The sequence below is a fragment of the Arvicanthis niloticus genome, chromosome 22 (genome assembly GCF_011762505.2).
Source record: "Arvicanthis niloticus isolate mArvNil1 chromosome 22, mArvNil1.pat.X, whole genome shotgun sequence".
Taxonomy (NCBI): domain Eukaryota; kingdom Metazoa; phylum Chordata; class Mammalia; order Rodentia; family Muridae; genus Arvicanthis; species Arvicanthis niloticus.
Window position 1 is genome coordinate 49,748,297 of NC_133429.1, and position 21,712 is coordinate 49,770,008.

Below are 21,712 nucleotides of genomic sequence, written 5' to 3' on the forward strand. Positions count from 1 at the left end.
TCTGGAAGAGCAGTCGGTACTCTTAACCGCTGAGCCATCTCTCTAGCCCCAAGTTTGTTTGTTTGTTTGTTTTTTATTAATGTTTTAGTCAGCATGTAAGATAATGGGTTTCATGGTGACATTTCCCTCTGTTATCGTGACATCCCATACGTACATTTATATCATTACACTTCCTGTTTCAATGCCCCTTCTTTCCCCCAAACAGTCTTTCATGTCAAATATTTTCTTTGGCTCTCTTGTTCTTCCTTAAAATTATTTTTAACCAGGTAACTAAACCTACTGAAATTTCCAAAGATGAACAATATTAGGACTTAATAGAATGTTGTCAAGCATTTTCAGTTTTAGTGCCTTTTTCCATCAGCAACTGGATGAATTTACCACAAAGAAGCAGCTTAAAAATGTAACCAACTTGGGCAGGAGAGGTGGCTCAGTGGTTAAGAGCACTGGCTGCTCTTCCAGAGGTCCTGAGTTCAATTCCCAGCAACCACATGGTGGCTTACAACTGTCTTGTAGCTCCAATTCCAGGGAATCTGACATCTTCACACAGACCTATATGTAGGCAAAACACCAATGCAAATAATAAATAAATAAATAAAAAGGAATCATCAAAAATGTAACCAACTTAACCAAAAAAAAAAAAAGAAAAAAAAAAAAAAAAAAAAAAAGCTATTGTAAAGGTTGAGGCCATAATGGCACACAGCTTTCATCCCAGCACAGGCCGATAGATTTCTGAATCTGAGGCAGCCTGGTCTACATGTCAAGTTCCATGCCTGCAGAGTTAACAGTTACATTTATGAGACCTTGTCTCAAAAAAATTAGTTTTGTCAAAACACTTAGACCTCCTTACCTACTCTTTTTTTGTTTGGTTGGGTGTTTGTTTTTTTTTTTTTTTTTTTGAGACAGGGTTTCTCTGTGTAGCCCTGACTGTCCTGGAACTCACTCTGTAGACCAGGCTAGCCTCGAACTCAGAAATCCGCCTGCCTCTGCCTCCCAAGTGCTGGGATTAAAGGCGTTCGCCACCACTGCCCGGCTAGCTACACTTTTAATAGTAATAAACGCTAAGTCTGGCTGGAGAGATGGCTCAGTGGTTAAAAGCATTGACTGGTCTTCCAGAGGTCCTGAGTTCAATTCCCAGCAACCATTTGTAAGGGAATCTGATGCCCTCTTCTGGTGTGTCTGAAGACAGTGACAGTGTACTCATATATAAATAATTTTTTTAATTAAAAAAAAAAAAACACTAAGTCATGTGCATATACCACCTGTTGTCTTCCTAGTGATCCTATAGAGCAGTGACGCGTGTCCCCATTTTACAAATGAAGGCAATAATAGGCTAAATAGTCTAAATGATCCACAAGATTCAAAGGAGATTGTGAAATGGTTTTTGTGGGGATGGAGGGTTGGTCTTATTTAGCCCAGGCTGGTCTCAAACTTTAATATAGCCAAGGATAACCTCCATGTCCCAAGTGCTGTCATTACAAGCTTTCACCATCGTGACTGGTTTTATGAAATACTGGGCATGGAACTGGGCCTTCAGATATGCTGCGAAAGCATAACAACTGAGCTGCAGAGTCCCAGACCCACATCTGTTCCCAGTCACTTGCAGTGTCTCCCATATGAGGCTGATTTCAGAACTCCCCAGTCCTTGTAAAGTCTGCTATTCCAATTAATCCTGATTCGCTTGTCCTAATTCTCACTCATTATACTCAAACTCTCCAAATATTTTATTTTTTTTCTCTTATTTCTGCTTTTATGAGTATGGGTGTAGCATTGCCTGCAAATGTCTGTGTACCCCTTTTGCACCCAGTGCATTCAATGCCCCCCAGAGCCCAGAAGAGGGCCTGGAATTCTCCAGAAGTTGTAGTTATAGACAGCAGTGCTGTCGACTCTGGGAATCAAACCCTTGTCCTCTGAAACAGCAGCTCTTCACTGGTGATTTTTTTTTTAAATTTATTTATTTATTTATTTATTTATTTATTTATTTATTTTATATGAGTACATTGTAGCTAGCTGTCTTCAGACACACCGGAAGAGGGTATTGGATCCCATTACAGATGGTTGTGAGCCACCATGTGGTTGCTGGGAATTGAACTCAGGACCTCTGGAAGAGCAGCCAGTGCTCTTAACTGCTGAGCCATCTCTCCAGCCCTTCACTGGTGATTCTTATATTCATCCCAGATTTTGATATTGTTAAGTTGCAAACCAGGGACAAAGGGCTGAGATGGCTGATTAACATAGCAAAGTGGACGTGGCCTCCAGGCTTTCCCAGTATCCCTTAGTCCCCACTTTTTACAGGGTCTGACTGACCCACTCTGCCCTCTACCTGAACTCTTTAGCCCAAGGGATGGGCTACCCCCCCCCCCTTCCCACAGAGACTCTTCCCTGTATAATCCAGATGTGTTGATTACCCACCCTTTTTGTACCTTTGGACTCCAGACTGCTATGCCTGGTTCCCCCTCTCCCTCTCCTTTTCCCTTCCCCTACATAGGTGTGCTCTGTCTGGTCGAGTCCTCTGAACTGGGGATTCGTTTGCCTCTGGCTATGCTCTCCCACATGTCCATAAAGAACTTTATCTTCCTCCATACCTAGAGGTGTTGCAGTAAATCTCTAGCCCATTGAAGTCCAGTCAAGGAAGACACAACTCAATTAATTACAAATGTATGCTGCAAGCCTAGATTGGGCAGATTTACCATTGAACTACTCTATTCCGCAGCTAAGAGAGCTCTTACAACTTGCAGTTTCCTAGGTCATGATCTTCTCCATCTATCCTTCCCCCAACTGCCCACTCTCCAATGGCTCCTCTCGCTCTTATCACTCTTCCCCTGCCTCTGGCTCCTCCCACTCCTCTTCTACTGCCCAATCACTGGCTCTAGCCTTTATTTAACAAATTTGATTGGACAGAAGGTTCACAAGATTCACTCCTCCTTCGCAGCCCCTCCTGGGAGTGGAATTACCATGACAACAAGAGGCTAGGGCTATCCACAACATTTCCCCCTTTTTGTCCAATTAAAAAAACTCTTTTCTCTTACATTTCCCCCTTTTTGTCCAATTAAAAGACTCTTTTCTCTCAGATATTCAACCTTGTGACAATCATAAAGATTTCTAAAATAAACAGAACCATCCACGCCAACATAAGGAATTGGGACGATGATCTCCTTTTGTCTGCTTCCAGCTGAATTGGGGCGAAGAATTCCCATCTGGGGGCCCAAAGGGAAATAGGAAAATTGGCTTAGTCAAAGGAGAGCTAGCTGGCATCATTTGCCTTGAAGTCACTATGTACTGAGAAAGTTCATAGCTTAGCTGACACCATGACTGTGACAGTCAGAAAGGCTGGACAGGCAAGCTAGCTGTTCTGGAAAAGTTCTGGAAGCAAGTCCTTAAAAGAAGCAGCTTCGATGTAGTTGCAGTAGAATCAAGCACGAAGCTGGAATAGAAGGTCCCGGAGACTCAGCATCCCTGAGTATGACTCTTGCTAGGGCTGTGTTTCTCTTCTTTCATCCTGTAACATATAAAACTTTAAAGCAGCAGGTAGTTTTATAAAGACATTCACATGGAGCATGTAGGGCACACAGCTTGGTCAATGAAGATTAGTTCAGGTTAGTTTGATCACTTAATCAAACTATAATATACCTTTGTATACATGTCCTCATAAAGGATGGCATGCATTAGAGAAATTAGTACCCACTTAAATGTTCTTAGCTTTATATAGACATTTTAGTCCCAGCCAGTTAAGTCCATATAAGAGACAAACAACACCATATATACATCACCCATTTGGTTGGTTGTGTTAGTCTCCCTTTTCTTCTGTGTTGAGAGGTCTTCAGGGGGTCTCCCTTTGTCATTTCTGATCATTATCAACTTGGAAGGAACCCACAGTTTTTCTATTCCTGTGGAAACATAACCTCTCCCCTAGTGTAACACATTTCCCACTTTCCATTCTGAAGTCAAAATATCCTTAATATAAACAGGTTGATTTAGTTCAGTAGTTTTTTCCACCATCCAATGTCTCTCAGCAGCTGTGGTGCTTTGTTCATTAGCATTCAAAAAATTTACGGTTAATAATGCAATATGTAATCTATCTTTGGGGGTTCTTATTGATTCCTTTTGCCTATTAAGCATCTCCTTTAGAGTTTGATTAGATCTCTCCATTTTTAGGCACTCTTCCTTCTTCTGTTCAAGAGCAATTTCTAAGGTCTTGAGCCGTGAGTCCTTTTTTAGTCCTGAGGAAACCAGGGAAGAAGCATGCTCTTTGAGATTCAAGAGAGAAGTCTCCTTCTCTGAGAGGTCTCCTCTCAATAGGCTGGCTTTTTCTTTCAAGTCTTTAAGATCTTTTTTGTAGGTATCAATCTCCTCTTGCTTCTCTCACTCATCTCTGTCCCACTGCTCCTTTAAAAGTTCAATTGTCCACTCTTTGTCTGCAAGAGCCTCCTTCAGCACTGTCAGAGCTGTGTCCATGTTAGTCGTGTCCACCTGCAGAGATTTGACTTGCTCTTTCAAGCTGCTCATCTGCTTCTCTTTATCTCTTAGTTGTTCCTGAAGATTTTCTATCTTCTTCTGGAGAACATTGACCTTCTGCTCCTTCACGTCCAGCATGTCCTTGAGGTCGTGTATCTCTCCAGTTTGTGTGCCTTTCTCCTCAGTCATATCTTGTCTCAGAACATCTGTTTTTGAAGCAGTGACATTTAATTGTCCGGAGGAAGAGAACTCTCCCTGTCTGGCATTGGGGCCTGCGAGAGGCCCCCTGGAAGTTTTTTGGCAGGGTATTGCCCCATTTGTCTGTTGTTGCTCTACATTCCCTGGTCAGATGTCGGCCTTTGCCACATCTTTGACATATTCCAGAAGGCCTAGGCCCCCATTTTATATTATCTTTATTTGTCCTGCAGTCATTTCTGAGATGACCCCATTTAGCACAATTAAAACATTTGAAATCTTGGGTTGCTGGGCGGTGGTGGCACACGCCTTTAATCCCAGCACTTGGGAGGCAGAGGCAGGCGGATTTCTGAGTTCGAGGCCAGCCTGGTCTACAGAGTGAGTTCCAGGACAGCCAGGACTACACAGAGAAACCCTGTCTTGAAAAACCAAAAAAAAAAAAAAAAAAAAAAAAAAAAAAAAAAAAATCTTGGGTCATCTCTAGGTTTCTAGTTGCAGCTTTTTCTATTACCATCATATCAGCTGAGTGAGATCCAACATCAGCTGTGTATCTAATCCATTCATCTATTGATGCTGACCTTGCCTTCAGTGGTCTGATTTCTTCCTTGCATTCAGCAGTTGCATTTTCAAAGGCTAAAGACTCAATTATTGCCTTTCTTGCTACTGAATCTGATACACTCCTTTCGACAGCTGAGGTTAGCCTTTGTAAAAAGTCAGGGAAGGTTTCTTTTGGCCCTTGTATGACTTGAGTAAATGGTTCAAGTCTCTTCCCGGATTCTGCAACTTTGTCCCAGGCATTTAAGGCTGATAATCTGCACAATGCCAGAGTTTCTTCATCATATACAGCCTGCACCTCTATTTCAGCAAAACGACCTTCACCAAGCAGTTGGTCTATGGAAATCTCTCTTCCTCTGGCTCTATTTTGTCGTGCTATCTCCATCGCCTCATCTCTCCAACATGCAACCCATTGTAAATTTGCGGCAGGTTCTAATATAGCTTTCGCCATATCTTTCCAGTCTTGGGGAATTATTCTATTTTTAATAGCCCAAGAAGTCAGAATTTGTTTTACAAATGGTGAGTGCATACCAAAATTAGTGACACTTTCCTTAAATTTTCTCAGATCTAACACATCCACAGGTTGCCATTCAAATTCCTCATAACCCTGTGGGTAAACAACGTTTGGAGGTCTTTGTTGTACAGTAACCGGATAGACCAAGGTGTGTTTTCTAATAACTCTTGGTTGACTTTCTCTATTTACTTCTGTCTTAACTTCAGTATTTTCCTCAACTGAAAATTTAAATTCCTCCCTTAAGGTTTGTATACATGCTTCATATGTTTCTTTATATTGTAATTGCTTCCATTCCTCATTTTTTTTTTTTTCTATCTGTTTCTCCATCTGATCTGTGAACTGCAACATAGGGGCAGTCATATCCTTTCCTTTTGATTTCTTTTTCATTCTTTGTTTATGTGTACTTGAGGTGTGTGTACTTGAGGTGTGTGTACTCGGTGGAGTCTGTTCTCTTCCACCTTTCCAAGGGTTTCAAGGATGGGAGGTTGCCAGACCAACACAAATGCCTAAACCGGCTGAACCAGCTGACCAGCCCAACCAGGGCTTAAGGTACCTTTCAGATGTTTAACTTTCTCAATGCTTCCTAGAAAACACAGCCAACCAAATAATAAAGTGTTAAGTTAGCCAGATACAATGTTGTCCAGCTGTAATCTCAACACTTTTGAGGACTATAGCAAATTTGAGACTAGCTTGGACCTATAGAGAGCTTGCTTTAAAAACAAAGAACAACAAAAACAACTAAGTAATTCAGGTCCAAAATTGTTTAGTTCTTTTGTAGAACCAAGAGCTGGTGTATAAGTCAGTAACTATTTCTTTGACAAAATACTGGTTTTATGGTATATTCTACTTTCAAAGAGTATGAGGTTTTGTTTTGAGACAAGCACTCAATATCTAGTCCAGGATGGCTCCAAATTTGCTAGGTTCAGAGGCAGGTGGGTCTCTAGGGTTAGGCTAGTCTATACAGTAAGACCTTGTCTTGAAAACACAAAGCAAGGCCCAGCCAATTAAAGGCTTGCTAGCCCAGCCTTTAATTCCAGTACTTTGGAGGTAGAGGCAGGTGGATTTCTATGTGAGCTGGAAGCCAGCCAGGGCTACATAGCGACCTTGTTTCAACAAAAGACCACACATACAAAATTCAGCCCAAATGTGTTGAGGTTTTGCAGAGGACAACTTTGAACTTTTGATCCCGTCTCTGCCTCCAAAGTGCTGGACTGCGGGCTCGTACCACTTGCGGCTTTATGTGGTGCTGTGGATGGAACTCAGGACTTCTTGCATGCTAGGCCAACCGAGCTACATTCCCAAGCTCAAGTGTGGGTTTTTAATGTATAGCCCTGCGACCCTAAAAAGGGTGAAGTTTAGAATTTCTGAGACGTACCCAGGGTATCAGGTGAAGCGAATTGTGTTTATGCTCTGTGTTTGAGGTTTTCCTGGAGAGAAACGAGCTTTTGCTGTCCTAAATCCTCTATTTCCAAAATGTAAGCCTAGGTCACTTCTCTCCAATTGTGCGAACACAGGCTCTGTGACGTTCGCTGTTAATTCGCCACTCGTTCTTTTAAAGCGGAAACCCGGGCGCCGTCTTAAACACCTGTCGCTATTTCGCATACGGTTTTGGCGCGTCCCTCGGGGTCAAGGCCATGGCGGGGCGGCCCCTACAGCTCCAGCCAGGCCTGCGCGTCCTCTTAGGAATTCATAGCCTTATTTAGACCGCGTCACCACCGTACCCGGAGAACAGCTGCTCTGCTCGCTACAGGAAGTGGAGGCCCACGCGCCTGACCCGGAACCGCTTGTTGGTCCCGCCCTCTTGGTGCCCGGCTTCCTTCTGCAACAGGCGTGGGTCACGGGCTCGCTCGCTCTCTTTCTGCCGCCATCTTGGTTCCGTGTTCTCCGCACAGTAAGTGCCGCTTGCGCCTCTGCTTTCCATCCGTAGCCATCCTCGCCTGTTGCGAGCTCTGCGGCCCCGGGCATTTAGTTAAGGAGCGCTGGCGGCTCTGTGGGGCTCAGAGTTCTTAACTCGCCCCCGCGCCTGCGGACAAAATGGGGTCTGCGCTTTGGGTCCGAGCAAAAGCAGGACAGAAGGGCCACGGGTCCAACCCGGGGTTTAGGCGTGGGAACGTGGAAACCATTGGGGTGCAGCAGGAGAGGCTGGGCGTCTGCAGTTGGGAAGGGCGCCACGGGGATCTGGAGGAGGTTAAGGGGGTCACAGCCTCGGAACTCGCAACGTCGTCCCGTGGCAAGGGATCGCCGGTCTTGAGTCACCCCGCATTAATTCTTGCTCTGCCAAGGGGTCGATAGAGAGTCTGGGGTTCCCAGGCTCAGCGGCGTGAGTGTTAGGACCGGAAGGGGCCCAAGGTAGCGCCTGAGACCTCACGATTAGAAGCTAGACCTTGGGATTGCTGTCCTTGTGGGATCGGAAGAGTGAAAACTAGGACCTGGCCAGTGCAAAGTCAGCTGTCTGCTAAGTGAAGCGGCTCCATGAGGTCAGATCCCTTTAGCAGACATCTGAGGGTCGTGGCATAGTTTCAACATGTTTCCAGTCTCTTTGGGGACCCTTGGGATTTTTCTTCTTAATGAGCCTTACGCTATTTTTTTTTTTTTTTTAATACTTTACCAGGCAGAATTCTTGGGCTGGGCAGGTGAATTCACCCTAGTTAATTCGGGGCCTCCGTTTTATTCCCTTCAGAAATGCCCGGTGAAGCCACAGAAACCGTCCCTGCTACAGAGCAGGAGTTGCCACAGCCTCAGGCTGAGACAGGTAGGTGCCCATAGCTCTTTTGCTGTTAATGAAAATTGATCCTAAAGCCATTTGGTGGGTAAAGGGACAAATAACCTTTCCGCCTTTTGTAGTTTATTGTCGTTTAAAGAAAAATTTTAAATGGGATTGTAGCTATCTGTAGCTATCTAATTGCTATCTTGCCTGGGGTTTAAGGGGACTCCTTAGAGGAAGAAAGTAAAAGATTGTTATCTTTGAGAGATTTATACACCGGTTCCCTAGCCTGCGTTGTGAATACACCAGCTGCTTGAAAAGCTTCTGTGGAATCTACATATAGGAAACCTGATAGGGAAGGGGCTGAGTGGTTCTGGTCGGTTGTAACTGGGTGGCACAGGCAGGCCGAGGAGACCTGAGCTTTGGTGAAGTTCCGGCCAGCAAGTTGGGTCGAGGTTTTAGATAGCCATGGTTGGCACCAAGCCTTTCATCACATGTCTGGATGAGATATTGCCGCTTATAAGTGTGTCTTACCTAAGCCGCAGCCTGGGTTAGCTAACTTGTAGGGATTGATAATGCTTGCTGGTGTAGTTCCATTACGTAAGACTGAAATTCTTGGGGTTGTGTTTTTTTTTTTTTTTTTTTTTACTGAAATAGAATGTAGTCTGAAGATAAGCTTGAGTTCTGGCTAACACATTTTGATAGAGAACTTTAAAAAGAGATTCTGGAAAGAATGTGAATGGCTTTGTTTGCTGAGTCAGTTCTACAGAACTAAATAAAGGGTACCTTAAGGGTAGCCGTAAGAAAAGTGCACTTGGGAGGCATAGGGCAACCAGGGCTACACAGAGAGACCCTGTTGAGGGGGAAAAAGATATGCTCTCTACTTTGTTTTTAATAGAATTTTTGTTATTACTCATGGGAGTTTGTGTTTTCTTAAAGTTATTTATATTTAAAATAATAAAAGTCCTCCCTCCCCACCTGTCTGATTTTTTTTTTTTTTTTTTTTTTTTAAGCAGCTGAAGGGATTAATCCGGCTGCTAGACCAAAAAGGAGGTGGGACCCTGAGCTGGGAAATTGGCAGGGTGGAAAAAGGAATGGTTTCTGGGGATCTGCAACTTCAGAGCTCAACAAGGGTTAAACTATTTTACAAATGTGGAGGCTGAAAGTGAACTTAGAATATCCTGATCCCAGTTTTTAAAATAATTTCTAAAGCAGTCCTTAATGTTAAGGATATTCCTAATTAGTCTGAACTTGCACTTGTATTGAGGGCATACCCATGATATCTGTATCTAATTATTCTTATTGAAATGAATGAAAACAATCAGGATATTGGTTGTTGTATAAAAGCAAGAAATGTGGGCATGTTTTTAAATTCCAGTTAGTATGTGTACAAGAAGTATTTGCATTATAATTAGAAGGCTTTGACCTACCAATTCTCCAGAACGACTGGTCCAGCCACTTCTTTGTCCTGTAATCTTGTACTATAGGAATTTGAGAATAAACTGGCTGCGTGGGCATTTTAATGATTCGTGCCCTTCTAGGTATTTACCATTTATTGACTCTGATGTAATCCAGTGTTGTCTCTTGAATGGCAGAAACTATGCTCCTTCAGTAGTCTTTGTAGTGCCAAATAGTAGAGCATTTAGCCAGGATGGCGTACTTACCTAAATTAAGGGTAGGGAGCATGTACTTCTAAAGCATGGTTAATGATCTGGGTTCCGTTTCATGATATAATTCCCACCTTGTCCTCCTCTGAGCCCTAAGGGAGTTAGAGAGTGAGGAGCCAATACTGCTGGAGAGGGGATGGATAGAGAATGGTGTGTGACCGCTTCTGGTGAGGTTTAGTATTGGTACCAACTGTTGAGGAGCTTCAGCTTTATTAGAGCTGAGCTGGGCTAGCTGTATCATTTCTAAAATGTGTTCCAACATAATTGAATTCTCACTCTCCATACCCTACCCCACCCCTAGAAGTCTAAAAATATAGCCAGAAAAGATTTGGGTGAAGTGTGGTCACACTCCTTTAATCCAATCAGAGATAGAGACAACCCTGAGTTCCTGGGGCTACAGTAAGACCACGTCTAAAAAAAGAAAACATTAGGAGTAGTGTCAGTTTTGTGAAGGAGGGGGAAGTTCATGGCTAGTGCCACAGGGTATGAGAAGCTGATAACTGTAAATTTAAGGCCAGTCTAAGAAATTGGTAGGACTGTCTAAAAGGATATATATATATGAGTGTATATATAACCTTAGTAGGAGAGTTCTTGCATAGCATGTGTAAAGCCCTGGGCTTAATGAGTAACAGGGTGTGGGCCTGGGCTCCCCATTTAGAGATGAGCTGGTCTTGGACTGTGCCCCACCTTAAAATAGTTGGTTTGTTTTGAAGGTTGTAGTCCACTTAATCACTGAAATATGCACAGGCAAAGTTGATATTGCTTGTCACCTGTTTCTAATCCCTTACGGTGACAGTCATTCTCAGATTTTAAACTTCATTGTGTCCTGTGAGACATGTTACCAACTTGGGCTGCACAACTCACCTTTTCCCCCTCCCTTTATCTCCTTTTTTGTTTTGGTTTGGTTTTTATTTTGTTTTATTTTTGCTTTTCTCCAGCTGTGCTTCCTATGTCTTCAGCCTTGAATGTTACTGCTGCTCTAGGGCAGCCTGGACCTCCTGCTCCCTCCTCCCTTGCCCCCCAGCAAAGCCCTGTAGCGACTGCTCATCAGCCTTCCCCACTCCCTTCTGCTGTTTCTTCAGCCCCCTTTGAAGTTCCTTTTGCCCAGCCCATAACAGCTGAAACTGCTCTGCCCTCAGGAACCGCCCCTCCCACCCCAACTTTCCTGCCACATCTGATAGGGCCTCCCATCTCCCCAGCTGCCTTAGCTTTGGCCTCTCCCATGATAGGTCCAGCTCAGAAAGGTGCCCGTTCCTCCTCGGCTCCCTTGTCTCTGGTTGCGGTGGCTCCTCACTCAGTTCAGAAGAGCTCTGTGTGTCCCCCTCACCCTCTCACCTCACCTCTATCAGCTGCTGGAGCAGAGTCAGGGGCATTGACATCTATGACAGCTTCCATCCCTCCCTTAGAACCAAAGGCTTCTTCTACCAGTCAAGTTCCCTCTCAGGGAACCCCGAATCTAAAAGGCACTACCCCACGTCCTCCAGATGTAGTCAGTGCTTTTCCTTCCCACCTTGAAACCCCCCTGGCGTCAGCTCAGCTTGGTTTAACTTCCTGTCCTCAAACACTACCCATCACTTCCCCAGTGAAAGGTGTCCCCATTTCCTCAGCTTTAACACAAAGTCTGCTAAACCTTAACCTGAAAGGAGGACCTGTTAGTATACCTGCTCAGAACACTGTAACTTCCAGCATCCCCCCAGCACCCTCTGCTTCTTTTGGTCTTCCACCTCTACATCACAGTTCTGTGGATTCTCCTATCCAGCCTCCAGGTCAGTCAGGTCTTGCAGTGAATAATACCATTTCTGTAGAGCATTCTATTGCAGCCTCTTACCCATCTCAGCCGTCTGTAGTCTCTACCGTTCTTTCCAGACATGAGCCAGCTGCTGATTCTGTGGCAGCTCCATCTGTTGACAAAGGCTCCTCTGCTGTTACTAATGAAGTTTGCAGCCCTCCTGGCTCTTCATTGTCTCCTACAGCCTCTCTCATTCCCAAAGGTTCTCATGCTGCTCTGCAGCCTTTGGTGACTCAAGTTCCTGCTTCTCAAAAAACTGGCTTAAAAGAAACTCCTGCCTCCTGTATTGGAGCCATCTACCCTGCGCTTGATAACCCTTCTACCATTTCTGTAGCACCTGCCACTCATGTGTCTCCTCCAGCTTCATCAGGTCTTGTGAGTAGTAAAGACCCAGTTTCCCCTGTTACTTCACTTGTACCTGCTGCTCACAAGCCGTTTCCTGCTCCTCTGGTATCAACTAGTCTAGGGGTGTCTCCTCTGCCAGCCACTGAAGGCCTTAAAAGTCTTCCCATTTCAGTATTGGTGAATGTAGGAGCCCCTGTTTCTCCAGCCCAGGCAGGGCTCCCTACCAGAAAAGACACTACTCTACCACCTATGGCACTTACAGAGTCTTCCTCTTCTCAGAGGGCATCATCTTTGGAGGTGCTGTCAGAAGACACTGTGGCAAGGAAGGCTGCAGGAGGACCTGCCCCTGTAGTACAGCCAGCCATTGCTGTTGGTCAGCCTCTCAAAAGTTCTGTCGCTGCCTCAGCAGTAGCTCCATTTCTGTCAGAACCTTGTGGTTCTAAAGGGCTGGCTCCTGGACCTGCCAAAGAGACCTTTCCTTCTACCACTTCACCCGGGGTTCCCTTAGCCTCTGAAGGCTGTCCTGTGGCTCCTTCTATGGCTTCGTTCCCCCAGAATGCTTCTGTTTCTGTGAGTACTTTGGCATTGTCCCCTGAAATTCCCAAGTCTGTACCCTTTCCTGCTTCTCCCTCAGCTGGGATTTCTTTTTCTGGTGCAAGGAAAGTTGATGTTGTCTCTCATATGGAGTCTTCGGACTCCTCTCGTGAAGGGTGCCAAGATGCTTCTGTGTCTTCTAAAGAAACTATGGTTTGTCTAGCTAACTCCTCATCTTCTTTAGACACTAGTGTGTCTCCTCAGACTGAACAGCCTGCATCCAAGAAGGGTTCTGCTCTCCCAGATGTTTCTCCTCAAAGTGTTTCACCTCTTTGTCCACTTGAGGCTTCTTTCCTTCCAGAGGCAGGTCTGTCTTTTCAAGGCCCTAAAAGCTCACTTAATAAGCTTTCTCCCATTTCTCCATCCTCCAAAGGGGCCCCTATTCCTTCAACTGTGGCTCCTCCCTCCCCTAAAGGGGCCCCTATTGTTCCAACAGAAACTTCTGTCTCCTCCAAAAAGGTCCCAGCAGAAATTCTTCCTTCTCCCCAAAAGACCCCAGAAGCTACAGCTTCCAGGCTGATCTCAGCAGTCCAGTCTCCTAAAGTGGACCCTATTGTATCAGATGTGACTCCTACCTCTCCCAAAAAGATTCCAGTAGCTGCAGTCCCCAAAGACACTTCAGCAACCCTGTCTCTTAAAAGTGTCCCAGCTGTGACGTCTCTGTCTCCCCCAAAGGCCTCTGTGGCCCCATCTCCTAATGAACCCTGCGTTGCTCCTACTGAGAGTCCCACCTCCCTCAAAAATGCCCTAGCAACTGCAACCCTCAAAGAGAGTTTAGCAAATTCAACTTCCAAAGTTGCCTCTACTGCCCCAGCTGTGACTTCTCTTTCCCCACAAAAGACTTCAAAATCTATATCCCTTAAGGGTGCCCCAGCTACAACCTCTAAAAAGGGGACAGAAATTGTAGCCTCCAAAGAAGCCTCAACATCCCAGTTTCCTAAAGAGGTCCCTTTTCTACCACATGTGGCTCCTGCCTCCCCACCAAAGTCCCCAATGAGTGACACACTCAGTGGGGCTCTAACAAGCCCATCCCCCAAAGGTGCCCCTGCCACCCTAGCTGAGAATCCTACCTGTCCTAAAAAGTCCCCCAAAACTGCAGCCCCCAAAGAAACTCCAGCAACTCCATCTCCTGAAGGGGTCACAGCTATACCACTGGAGACTCCTCCTTACCCCAAAAAGTCCCCTAAAACTGCAGCCCCCAAAGAAACTCCAGCGACTCCATCTCCTGAAGGGGTCACAGCTGTACCAGTGGAGATTCCTCACTGCCCCAAAAAGTCCCCTAAAACTGCAGCCACCAAAGAAACTCCAGCAACTCCATCTCCTGAAGGGGTCACAGCTGTACCACTGGAGACTCCTCCCAAAAAGTCCCCTAAAACTGCAGCCCCCAAAGAAAGTTCACCAACCTCATCTTCCAAAAGGACTCCTAAGGCTGCAGTTTCCAAAGAAATTCCTTCTAAAGGAGTCACAGCTGTGCCATTGGAGACTTCTCCACCTCTAAAAGACACCTCCAAAAGTGCAGCACCTGGTGAAAAGTCAGCCTCATCCCCCAAAGGGTCCCTTAAAACTGTAGCCCCCAAAGAAACTCCACCTGAAGGGGTCACAGCTGTGCCTCTGGAGGTTTCTCTGCCTCTAAAAGAGGTGCCCCAAAATGCAACCCCTAATGAAAATTCAGCAGCCTCATCCCAAAAAAAGTCCCTCAAAACTGCAGGCCCCAAAGAAACTCCACCTGGAGGGGTCACAGCTGTGCCACTGGAGATTCCTCCTTCCCCCAAAAAGGCCCCCAAAACTGCAGTCTCTAAACAGGTTCCTGTAACCCCATCTCCCAAAGATGCCTTTACTACCCTAGCTGAAACTCCTCCCTCTCCCAAAAAGGCACCTAAAACTGCGGCCCCCAAAGAAGCTCTGGCAACCCCATCTGTGGGGGGTACAGCTGTATCAGTAGAGATTTCTCCCCCAAAAAAGACCTCAAAAACTGCAGCCCCCAAAGAAAATTTAACAACCTCATCCCCAAAAAGATCCTCCAAAACTGCAACCCACAAAGAAAATTCAACTTCATCCCCAAAAAGGTCCCCCCAAACTGCAGTCCCCAAAAAAACTCCAACCACATCTTCTGAGGGGGTTACAGCTATGCCACTGGAGATTCCTCCTTCCCCTCCTACTCCAGCCTCCAAACAGGTTCCTGTGACCCCATCTCCCAAAGGTGCCCCTAATAGCCTAGCTGAGAGTCCTGCCTCCCCTAAAAAGGCCCCTAAAACCGCAGCCCCCAAAGAAACCTCAACAACTCCATCCCCCCAAAAAATTCCCAAAGTGATAGGTCCCAAAGAGGCTCCAGCAACTTCACCTTCCAAAAAGGCCCCAAAAAATGCCATCCCCAAAGAAACTTCAGCACCTTCTGAGGGGGTCACAGCCATACCACTGGAGATTCCTCCCTCCCCCAGAAAGTCCCCTAAAACTGCAGCCCCCAAAGAAACTCCAGCCCCGTCTCCTGAAGGGGTCACCACTGCACCAGTGCAGATTCCTCCCTCTCCCAGGAAGGGGCCTAAGACAGCAGGCTCCAAAGAAACACCCACAACCCCATCTCCTGAAGGGGTTACAGCTGTGCCACTAGAAATTCCCTTATCTTCTAAAAAGACTCCCAAAATGGCAAGTCTCAAAGAAACACTAGTAGCCCCATCTTCCAAAAAGCTCTCCCAAACTGCAGGCTCCAAAGAAACTCCACCTGGAGGGGTCACAGCTGTGCCACTGGAGATTGCTCCTTCCCCCAAAAAGGCTTCCAAAACTGTAGACCCTAAACAGGTTCCTCTAACCCCATCTCCTAAAGATGCCCCTACTACTCTAGCTGAAAGTCCTCCCTCCCCCAAAAAGGCACCCAAAACTGCAGCCCCACCCTCTGAAAGGGTCACTGCTGCATCACCAGAGAAGCCTGCCACCCCACAGAAGGTTTCAGCAACTGCAGCCTCCAAAGTGCCTGTCCCTGCTGAGACACAAGAAGTTGCTATCTCCCCCAGGGAGACTCCAGTAACCCCAACTGCACCCCCAGTCAAGAATCCTTCCTCCCATAAAAAGACCCCAAAGACTGCAGATCTCAAAGAAGCTCCAGCGACCCTCCCTCCCTCCCCAACAAAGAGCCCCAAAAAGGCACCAAAAACTTCAGCCTCTAAAGAGTTTCCAGCAAGCCCTTCTGTTAAAGCTGTCACCACCTCAGTGGCACAGACAGCTCCCTGTCTGCAAAAGGCCCCATCAGCTACAGTCCCCAAGGAGAACTTAGCTGCCCCAACTCCTACAAATGCTGCCACTACCCTAGCTGCCACTTCCCTCTCCCCAACTCCCCCAGTCAAGATTTCTCCCTCCAAAAAGACCCCAGCTGCTGCAGCTCCTCAGACAGCTCCAAAAGAGGCCACAGCAGACCCATCTTGTAAAAAGGCTCCAGCCACTGAGACCTCCAGTGAAACTTCAACAACTCCATCTCTCAAAGGGGTCCCCAAGGAGACCTCAGAAACCTCAGTGTCCACAGTCAACTCTTCCCCTCCTAAAAAGGCCCCGTCCTCCAAAAGGGCCCCTACTCTCCCAGCTAAGACTCTTCTCTCTGTTGAAGAGGCCTCTGCTCTCTCATCCACAAAAAACTCCCATGCTTCCTCAGTACCCTCTGCTTGTAGCACAGGAGCTACAACCCCTCAGGCATCTGAAAAGCTCCCAGCAAAGAATGATCCTACTGCTCTCACAGAAGTGCCTTCTGTACCTGCTCCAGAAAGTGCTTTGGTCATCACTGCTCCCATTCAGAAAGGCTCAAGAGCCAAGAACAATTCTGCTTCACCTCCCAAGTGCCCAGATCCCTCCGCTAAGAAAGACGCAAAGGGCCTCCTTTCTGCAGTAGCTCCAGCCCCTCAAACAGTCCCTGTTGAAAAAGACTCTTTAAAAACTATAGAAGCTCTGCCTGTCTGCCCTGCAAAAGGCAGTGACCGTCTTCATCCCCCAAAGGGTCCTGTGGAATCTCAGGTAGCTGCTACTCTGGCAGCATTTACCTCTGACAAAGTCCTTCCCGAAGCTGTGTCTGCATCTGTGGCTCCAAAGCCTACCCCAGCAGTTTCCCTGACTCCTGCTCCCTCCCCAGTTCCCCCTCTGCCTCCTAAACAGCCATTTCTTCAGTCCACACCTGGGTCAGTGCTGGAGTCACCCTCTAAGCTCCCAGTCCCTGCAGATGAGGATGAGCTGCCGCCTCTGATTCCCCCGGAAGCAGTCTCTGGGGGAGTGCCTTTCCAGCCGATCCTCGTCAACATGCCCACCCCTAAACCTGCTGGGATCCCTGCCCCAGCCCCCTCTGCCAAGCAGCCTATTCTGAAGAACAACAAGGGTATTTGCCTTGGTTTGCTGTGTGCATGGTGTGTTGCCCACACCCCTCTTGGGGGCTACCCACCAATACTAACTAGGACGCGTCGCTTTGTACAGTATGTCTGCTTGAGTTTGGGCATAGTACATAAAATGGTAATTTTAAATGTAGAAGCTCTAGGAATATGAACTAAATCTTGGTTTCTGTCATCTCAGGTAAAACTTTGTGTCTTGTGTAAAGTGGTTCAGGCTAAGTAAGCTCTGGATCTGACATCCTCTTTAACCTGAGCTGATGCTGAAAACCAAGACCTGCCAGGCCTTTGCTAGACTCTTAATTCTCCTCACATCACTAACCTTGTCCCTGGGCCTGGGGTTTGCTTTTGTAAAAAAAATAATTAAAATGGAGAAAAACAACAAAAACCTTGAAGCTGTTCCTTTTCTTCTTAGACTTAGTAACTACCAGTTGCCCAGGGACTTCCTTTCTTAAGAATATAGAGAGCTGTTTTTCTGGCCTGGGAATGGTGTGTGTGTATGCTTTCCTCTCCTTCAGTAGACTTTACTGATGCTTGGCCGTTCGATTGAAGGAAAATTAGGATGTGTCGGTTATGTTTGGGAGTGGGGGAGCCATGGGTCTAGTAGAGGTGAGAAATGATGGGGGAGGCTGTCCGGTGCCAGGCTAAAACTCTGTCCGTGCACAGCTGCTTCTGACCCTCCAACCCTATTTAAAGGGTTTTCACTTAATTGTATCTAAAGATGCCTTCTGCCTGATTATTTCTGGGATGGGGATAAAATTTGGAATCTCATGGAAGCTTGGTGTTTGTGGCAAGAAGTGAAGACCTTAAGAGAGAGAAGGCAGTTACAGCACATAAGCTGCTTAGCTAACTGTCTAACATCTCTGAGGAAAAGTCTGCAATGGATTCTTGTAAGTTGGGTGTCTAGGGCTGGGTCACAGAAGCCAATCGATTTACGTTTAGCCTTGTAAGGCCTTACATAAAGCAATGACAGCTAGTTCAGGCAGGCCATGACGAGGTGCCACCTCTTAAAATTGTACTGTTGAGGATAATAAAAGTTACCTGTCATCCTAGGGTCAGGAACAGAGTCTGACAGTGATGAATCCGTGCCGGAGCTCGAAGAACAAGATTCCACACAGACAGCCACACAACAGGCCCAGGTGCGTGTACTCTTAATTACTTACATTGAGTCAAGAAAGCACTGGAGGATGCGCATGGCGGCCAGTTCCTGTGATCCTGGTACTGGAGGGCTGAGGCAGAAGTGGAAAGTTGAAGGTCAGCCTGAACCACTGTGAGAATGTAAAGAAAATTGGCTAAAGGTCTGCAACCAAGACTAACTGTAAGGATTTGGCTATTTGAAATGTGAATCTTTTTTGTAAAGCAACACCAAATGCAAGCAAGCATCCAAAGCTTTGAATCATCTCTTGAGTTCCAGGACAGCCTGGGCTACACAGAGAAGCCCTGTCTCAAAACAAAACTTTTGTCTTTGCAGCTGGCAGCTGCAGCTGAGATCGACGAAGAGCCTGTTAGTAAAGCCAAGCAGAGTCGGAGTGAGAAGAAGGCGAGGAAGGTAAGACAGAGGATAAGGGAGGATCTGGGCTTGGGTCTGCATGTGGAATCCCAGCACTTGAGACGCGAAAGCGGAGGGATTGGGAGTTGGGAGCTAGCTAGCCATGTAGGGAGTCAGAGTTAGCTTAGGGTACATGAGCCTGCCTGCCTGCCTGCCTGCCTGCCTGCCTGCCTGCCTGCCTCCAGAAGGTACTTGTGGTACGGCTCTTGGCAAAGAGCTGCCGCTGAGCATATACTCAGATGTTTTCCTTACCACGGGAAAGGTCTGCTGTGGGTGGTGAATGTGGGACTGTTTCTAAAGCTGCTCCTAAAGTTAGAAACTTAATGTTCATTTCTCTTCTTTAGGCTATGTCCAAACTGGGTCTTCGACAGGTTACAGGGGTTACAAGAGTCACTATCCGGAAGTCTAAAAATATCCTCTTTGTCATCACAAAGCCGGATGTCTATAAGAGCCCAGCTTCAGATACCTACATAGTGTTTGGGGAAGCCAAGGTTAGTAAAATTTCAGATGAATTGCTCCAGTGTTACTGTTATTTGGGGTTAGGTTACATAATTCATTGCTTGCTACTACAGAGGTTAATCTCCAATTGTGATACCAAAAAACCCCTCTAGCATCTTGTTGCCTGAGATCCATTTTTCACTTACAAACATTTACCCGTGCCTCTCTCCTCTGCCCTGTAGATTGAAGATTTGTCTCAGCAAGCACAGTTAGCAGCTGCTGAGAAATTCAAAGTTCAAGGTGAAGCTGTTTCAAACATTCAAGAAAACACTCAGACTCCAACTGTCCAAGAGGAGAGTGAGGAAGAGGAGGTAAGCCACAGAATCTTGAGGATTGTACTTAATCTGGGCCAGCAACTTTTGCTTCAGAACACTACAGAAGTTATTCTTAGATTTATTGAGACTCTCCTCCCTTTCCCTCTTTTAGGTTGATGAAACGGGTGTGGAAGTTAAGGACATAGAATTGGTCATGTCACAAGCAAATGTATCAAGAGCAAAGGCTGTCCGCGCCCTGAAAAACAACAGTAACGATATTGTAAATGCTATTATGGTGAGTGACCCGCCACCTAGGCTTCATTTCAAAGCCTGAGCTGCCTTAGATTGTAATGACCTGGATTCTCTGCCTCTTAGCCTATAAATGCCTCTAATTATCTTTTTTTCTTTTTTACAGGAATTAACAATGTAACTATTTGACACCAAGGACACCCCCCTCCTCCTCTTTCCCCCCTTTTTGGTGTTTGAAAAGTGGAACTACAGCTTGGTTTAAAATTTGTACTGTTTCTATCACTAATAAAAGTTGTGGCTTCTTGTTGGATGGACTCAGTAGGTGCTAGATCTTTTCCCAGAAAGTAAATTGAAGGTGTTTAAGACCACCTTCAAGTGTGTTTCTCTCCCCCACTTTTTCCCTCTACTCTTGTTTGTGTATACAGACACTATAAGGAAAAAAATCCTTTTTAAAAACTTTTTTAATATCTTGCTGGGTATAGTGGGCTATAACTTTATTAATTGCAGTATTTGGGAGGCAGAGGCAGGAGAACCTCTCTGAATTTGAAACCAGCCTGGTCTGCATAGTGAGTTCCAGAACTACATTATAGAGAGACCCTGTCTCAAAAAATGTTTTTTCTTTTTTTAAATTCTAGGTGGCACAATATGATCAATAAACTTTTCTTTATTGTTGAGACAGGATCTCAAGCTGTAGCCCAGAAGAACTCAAATTCATGGCTATTCTTCTGCCTTGATCTGCTCGGTTAAGAGCAGTGACTGATTTCCCAGGTTATCCCCGTTCATTTTCCAGCAACTGCATGTTGGTTCACTATTGTCTGCTGTGAGTTGCAAGGAGTCTGATGCCCTCTCTAAACTTGTGGCACCAAGTATACATATGATAGACAAGTCTTAAAGGATTACTGCATTTGTGTGGGAAGGATAGGTGCGTGCATTCATGCCACAGAGTACCACAAAAGTAAAAGACATTTTGCAGGAGCCTACTCTCTTGTACCACGTAGGAATGGAACCCAAGCTATAAATCTTGGCAGCAGGCTCATAGTCATCCACTGAGCCATGGTACCAGCCATGTACCTTTTTTGCTTTGAGACATGGTCTCTACATATTTTTTACTAGTATGCAAGTCACTAGGTAGACCAGACTTTCCTCAGGCTCATAAAGATGTACTTCCCAATCAATTGCTGGATTAAGGTGTGCACAGCCTCTTGCCATTCTTGAGGCCTGCAGTGTGCTAAGCACTGGATATGCAAGTCCTCATACTCAAGAAACTTCATCTACATCATGAAAAGAACTGTCTTCCTTGCTCTGTAATGTCATGGTCTCTGAAACCCCAGTATTCTCTGTTGAAACAGAGGGTCATGAGTTCAAGGCCAGCCTGGATCACATAGTTTCAAAACAAACTAGGCTACAAAGGAGGAGCCTATCTCAAATGTCTATAAAAAGGTTACCTTAGGCTAGTCAGCATTCTGTTTCTGTAATAAAACAGCTGAGGAAAACCAGCCTATGCCTACCACAGTCTCATATGCCCATAATAATAGCACTTGAGATGTGGAAGCAGCCTACAGGAAACCATGTCAAAAAAAAAAGATAAAAAAAACAGAATTTGTTTTTGTTTCAGAAGCTTAAAATATACCATTGTAAGGCTGGACGTGAATGCCAGGAGCAAGTGGAACAGCAAAACTGCTTACCTAATGGGGGAAAGAAAGGAGATGGTTTCTGAAGTTTCTGTTCCAAAAAGAGACTAAGCTTTCAACATGTGAGCTATTAGGGGACAACCGGTATTGATTTAAACTCTGGGGCCTGGTGGGTAAGAGAGGAGGATCTAGTTTTGAGGCCAGCCTGCTCTACATATCAAGTTCCTAGGTTAGCCAGGATCTTAAAACAAGTAAAACATCTCTTGGCTGAGTCTCATTTAAAGGGGGAATGGGGGAGGGCTGTTTCTTTGAAGAGCTAAATTAAATACCTTGAATAGGTGTATAGTGATTGTTACAT

The 21,712-nt window shown here is 45.8% G+C and overlaps 1 protein-coding gene and 1 long non-coding RNA gene across 6 annotated transcripts; one reads left to right on the top strand and one right to left on the bottom strand.

The window, feature by feature from the left end:
- Positions 1-2,643: 2,643 nt before the first annotated feature.
- Positions 2,644-7,281, bottom strand: LOC143436346 (uncharacterized). 2 transcript variants are annotated; one of them, XR_013106448.1, is made up of 2 exons: positions 7,092-7,281; positions 2,644-3,496 (listed from the first exon to the last, which is right to left on the bottom strand). It is a non-coding gene; the product is annotated as an uncharacterized LOC143436346 (long non-coding RNA). The 2 variants fall into 2 exon arrangements; XR_013106449.1 differs by having other exon boundaries at positions 2,644-4,658.
- Positions 7,282-7,446: 165 nt separating this feature from the next.
- Positions 7,447-20,037, top strand: Naca (nascent polypeptide associated complex subunit alpha). 4 transcript variants are annotated; one of them, XM_076920566.1, is made up of 9 exons: positions 7,447-7,607; positions 8,397-8,468; positions 11,026-17,166; positions 18,227-18,312; positions 18,645-18,722; positions 19,067-19,213; positions 19,403-19,531; positions 19,647-19,769; positions 19,890-20,037. In XM_076920566.1, the coding sequence occupies exons 2-9, from the start codon at positions 8,399-8,401 to the stop codon at positions 19,902-19,904; spliced, it is 6,789 nt and encodes a 2,262-aa protein (XP_076776681.1). In that variant the 5' UTR covers positions 7,447-7,607; positions 8,397-8,398; the 3' UTR covers positions 19,905-20,037. The 4 variants fall into 4 exon arrangements, with proteins under 4 accessions (XP_076776681.1, XP_076776683.1, XP_076776682.1 ...); XM_076920567.1 differs by having other exon boundaries at positions 7,485-7,607; positions 8,328-8,468; XM_076920568.1 differs by lacking the exon at positions 11,026-17,166 and having other exon boundaries at positions 7,461-7,607.
- Positions 20,038-21,712: the final 1,675 nt, after the last annotated feature.

Excerpts from the sequence above, each read along its gene's own strand:
- Naca (XM_076920566.1), top strand. The coding sequence starts at position 8,399 with ATGCCCGGTGAAGCCACAGAAACCGTCCCTGCTACAGAGCAGGAGTTG. Across the intron at positions 18,313-18,644 it reads CAGCCACACAACAGGCCCAG|CTGGCAGCTGCAGCTGAGAT; the intron begins GTGCGTGTACTC and ends TTGTCTTTGCAG. Across the intron at positions 19,214-19,402 it reads TAGTGTTTGGGGAAGCCAAG|ATTGAAGATTTGTCTCAGCA; the intron begins GTTAGTAAAATT and ends TCTGCCCTGTAG.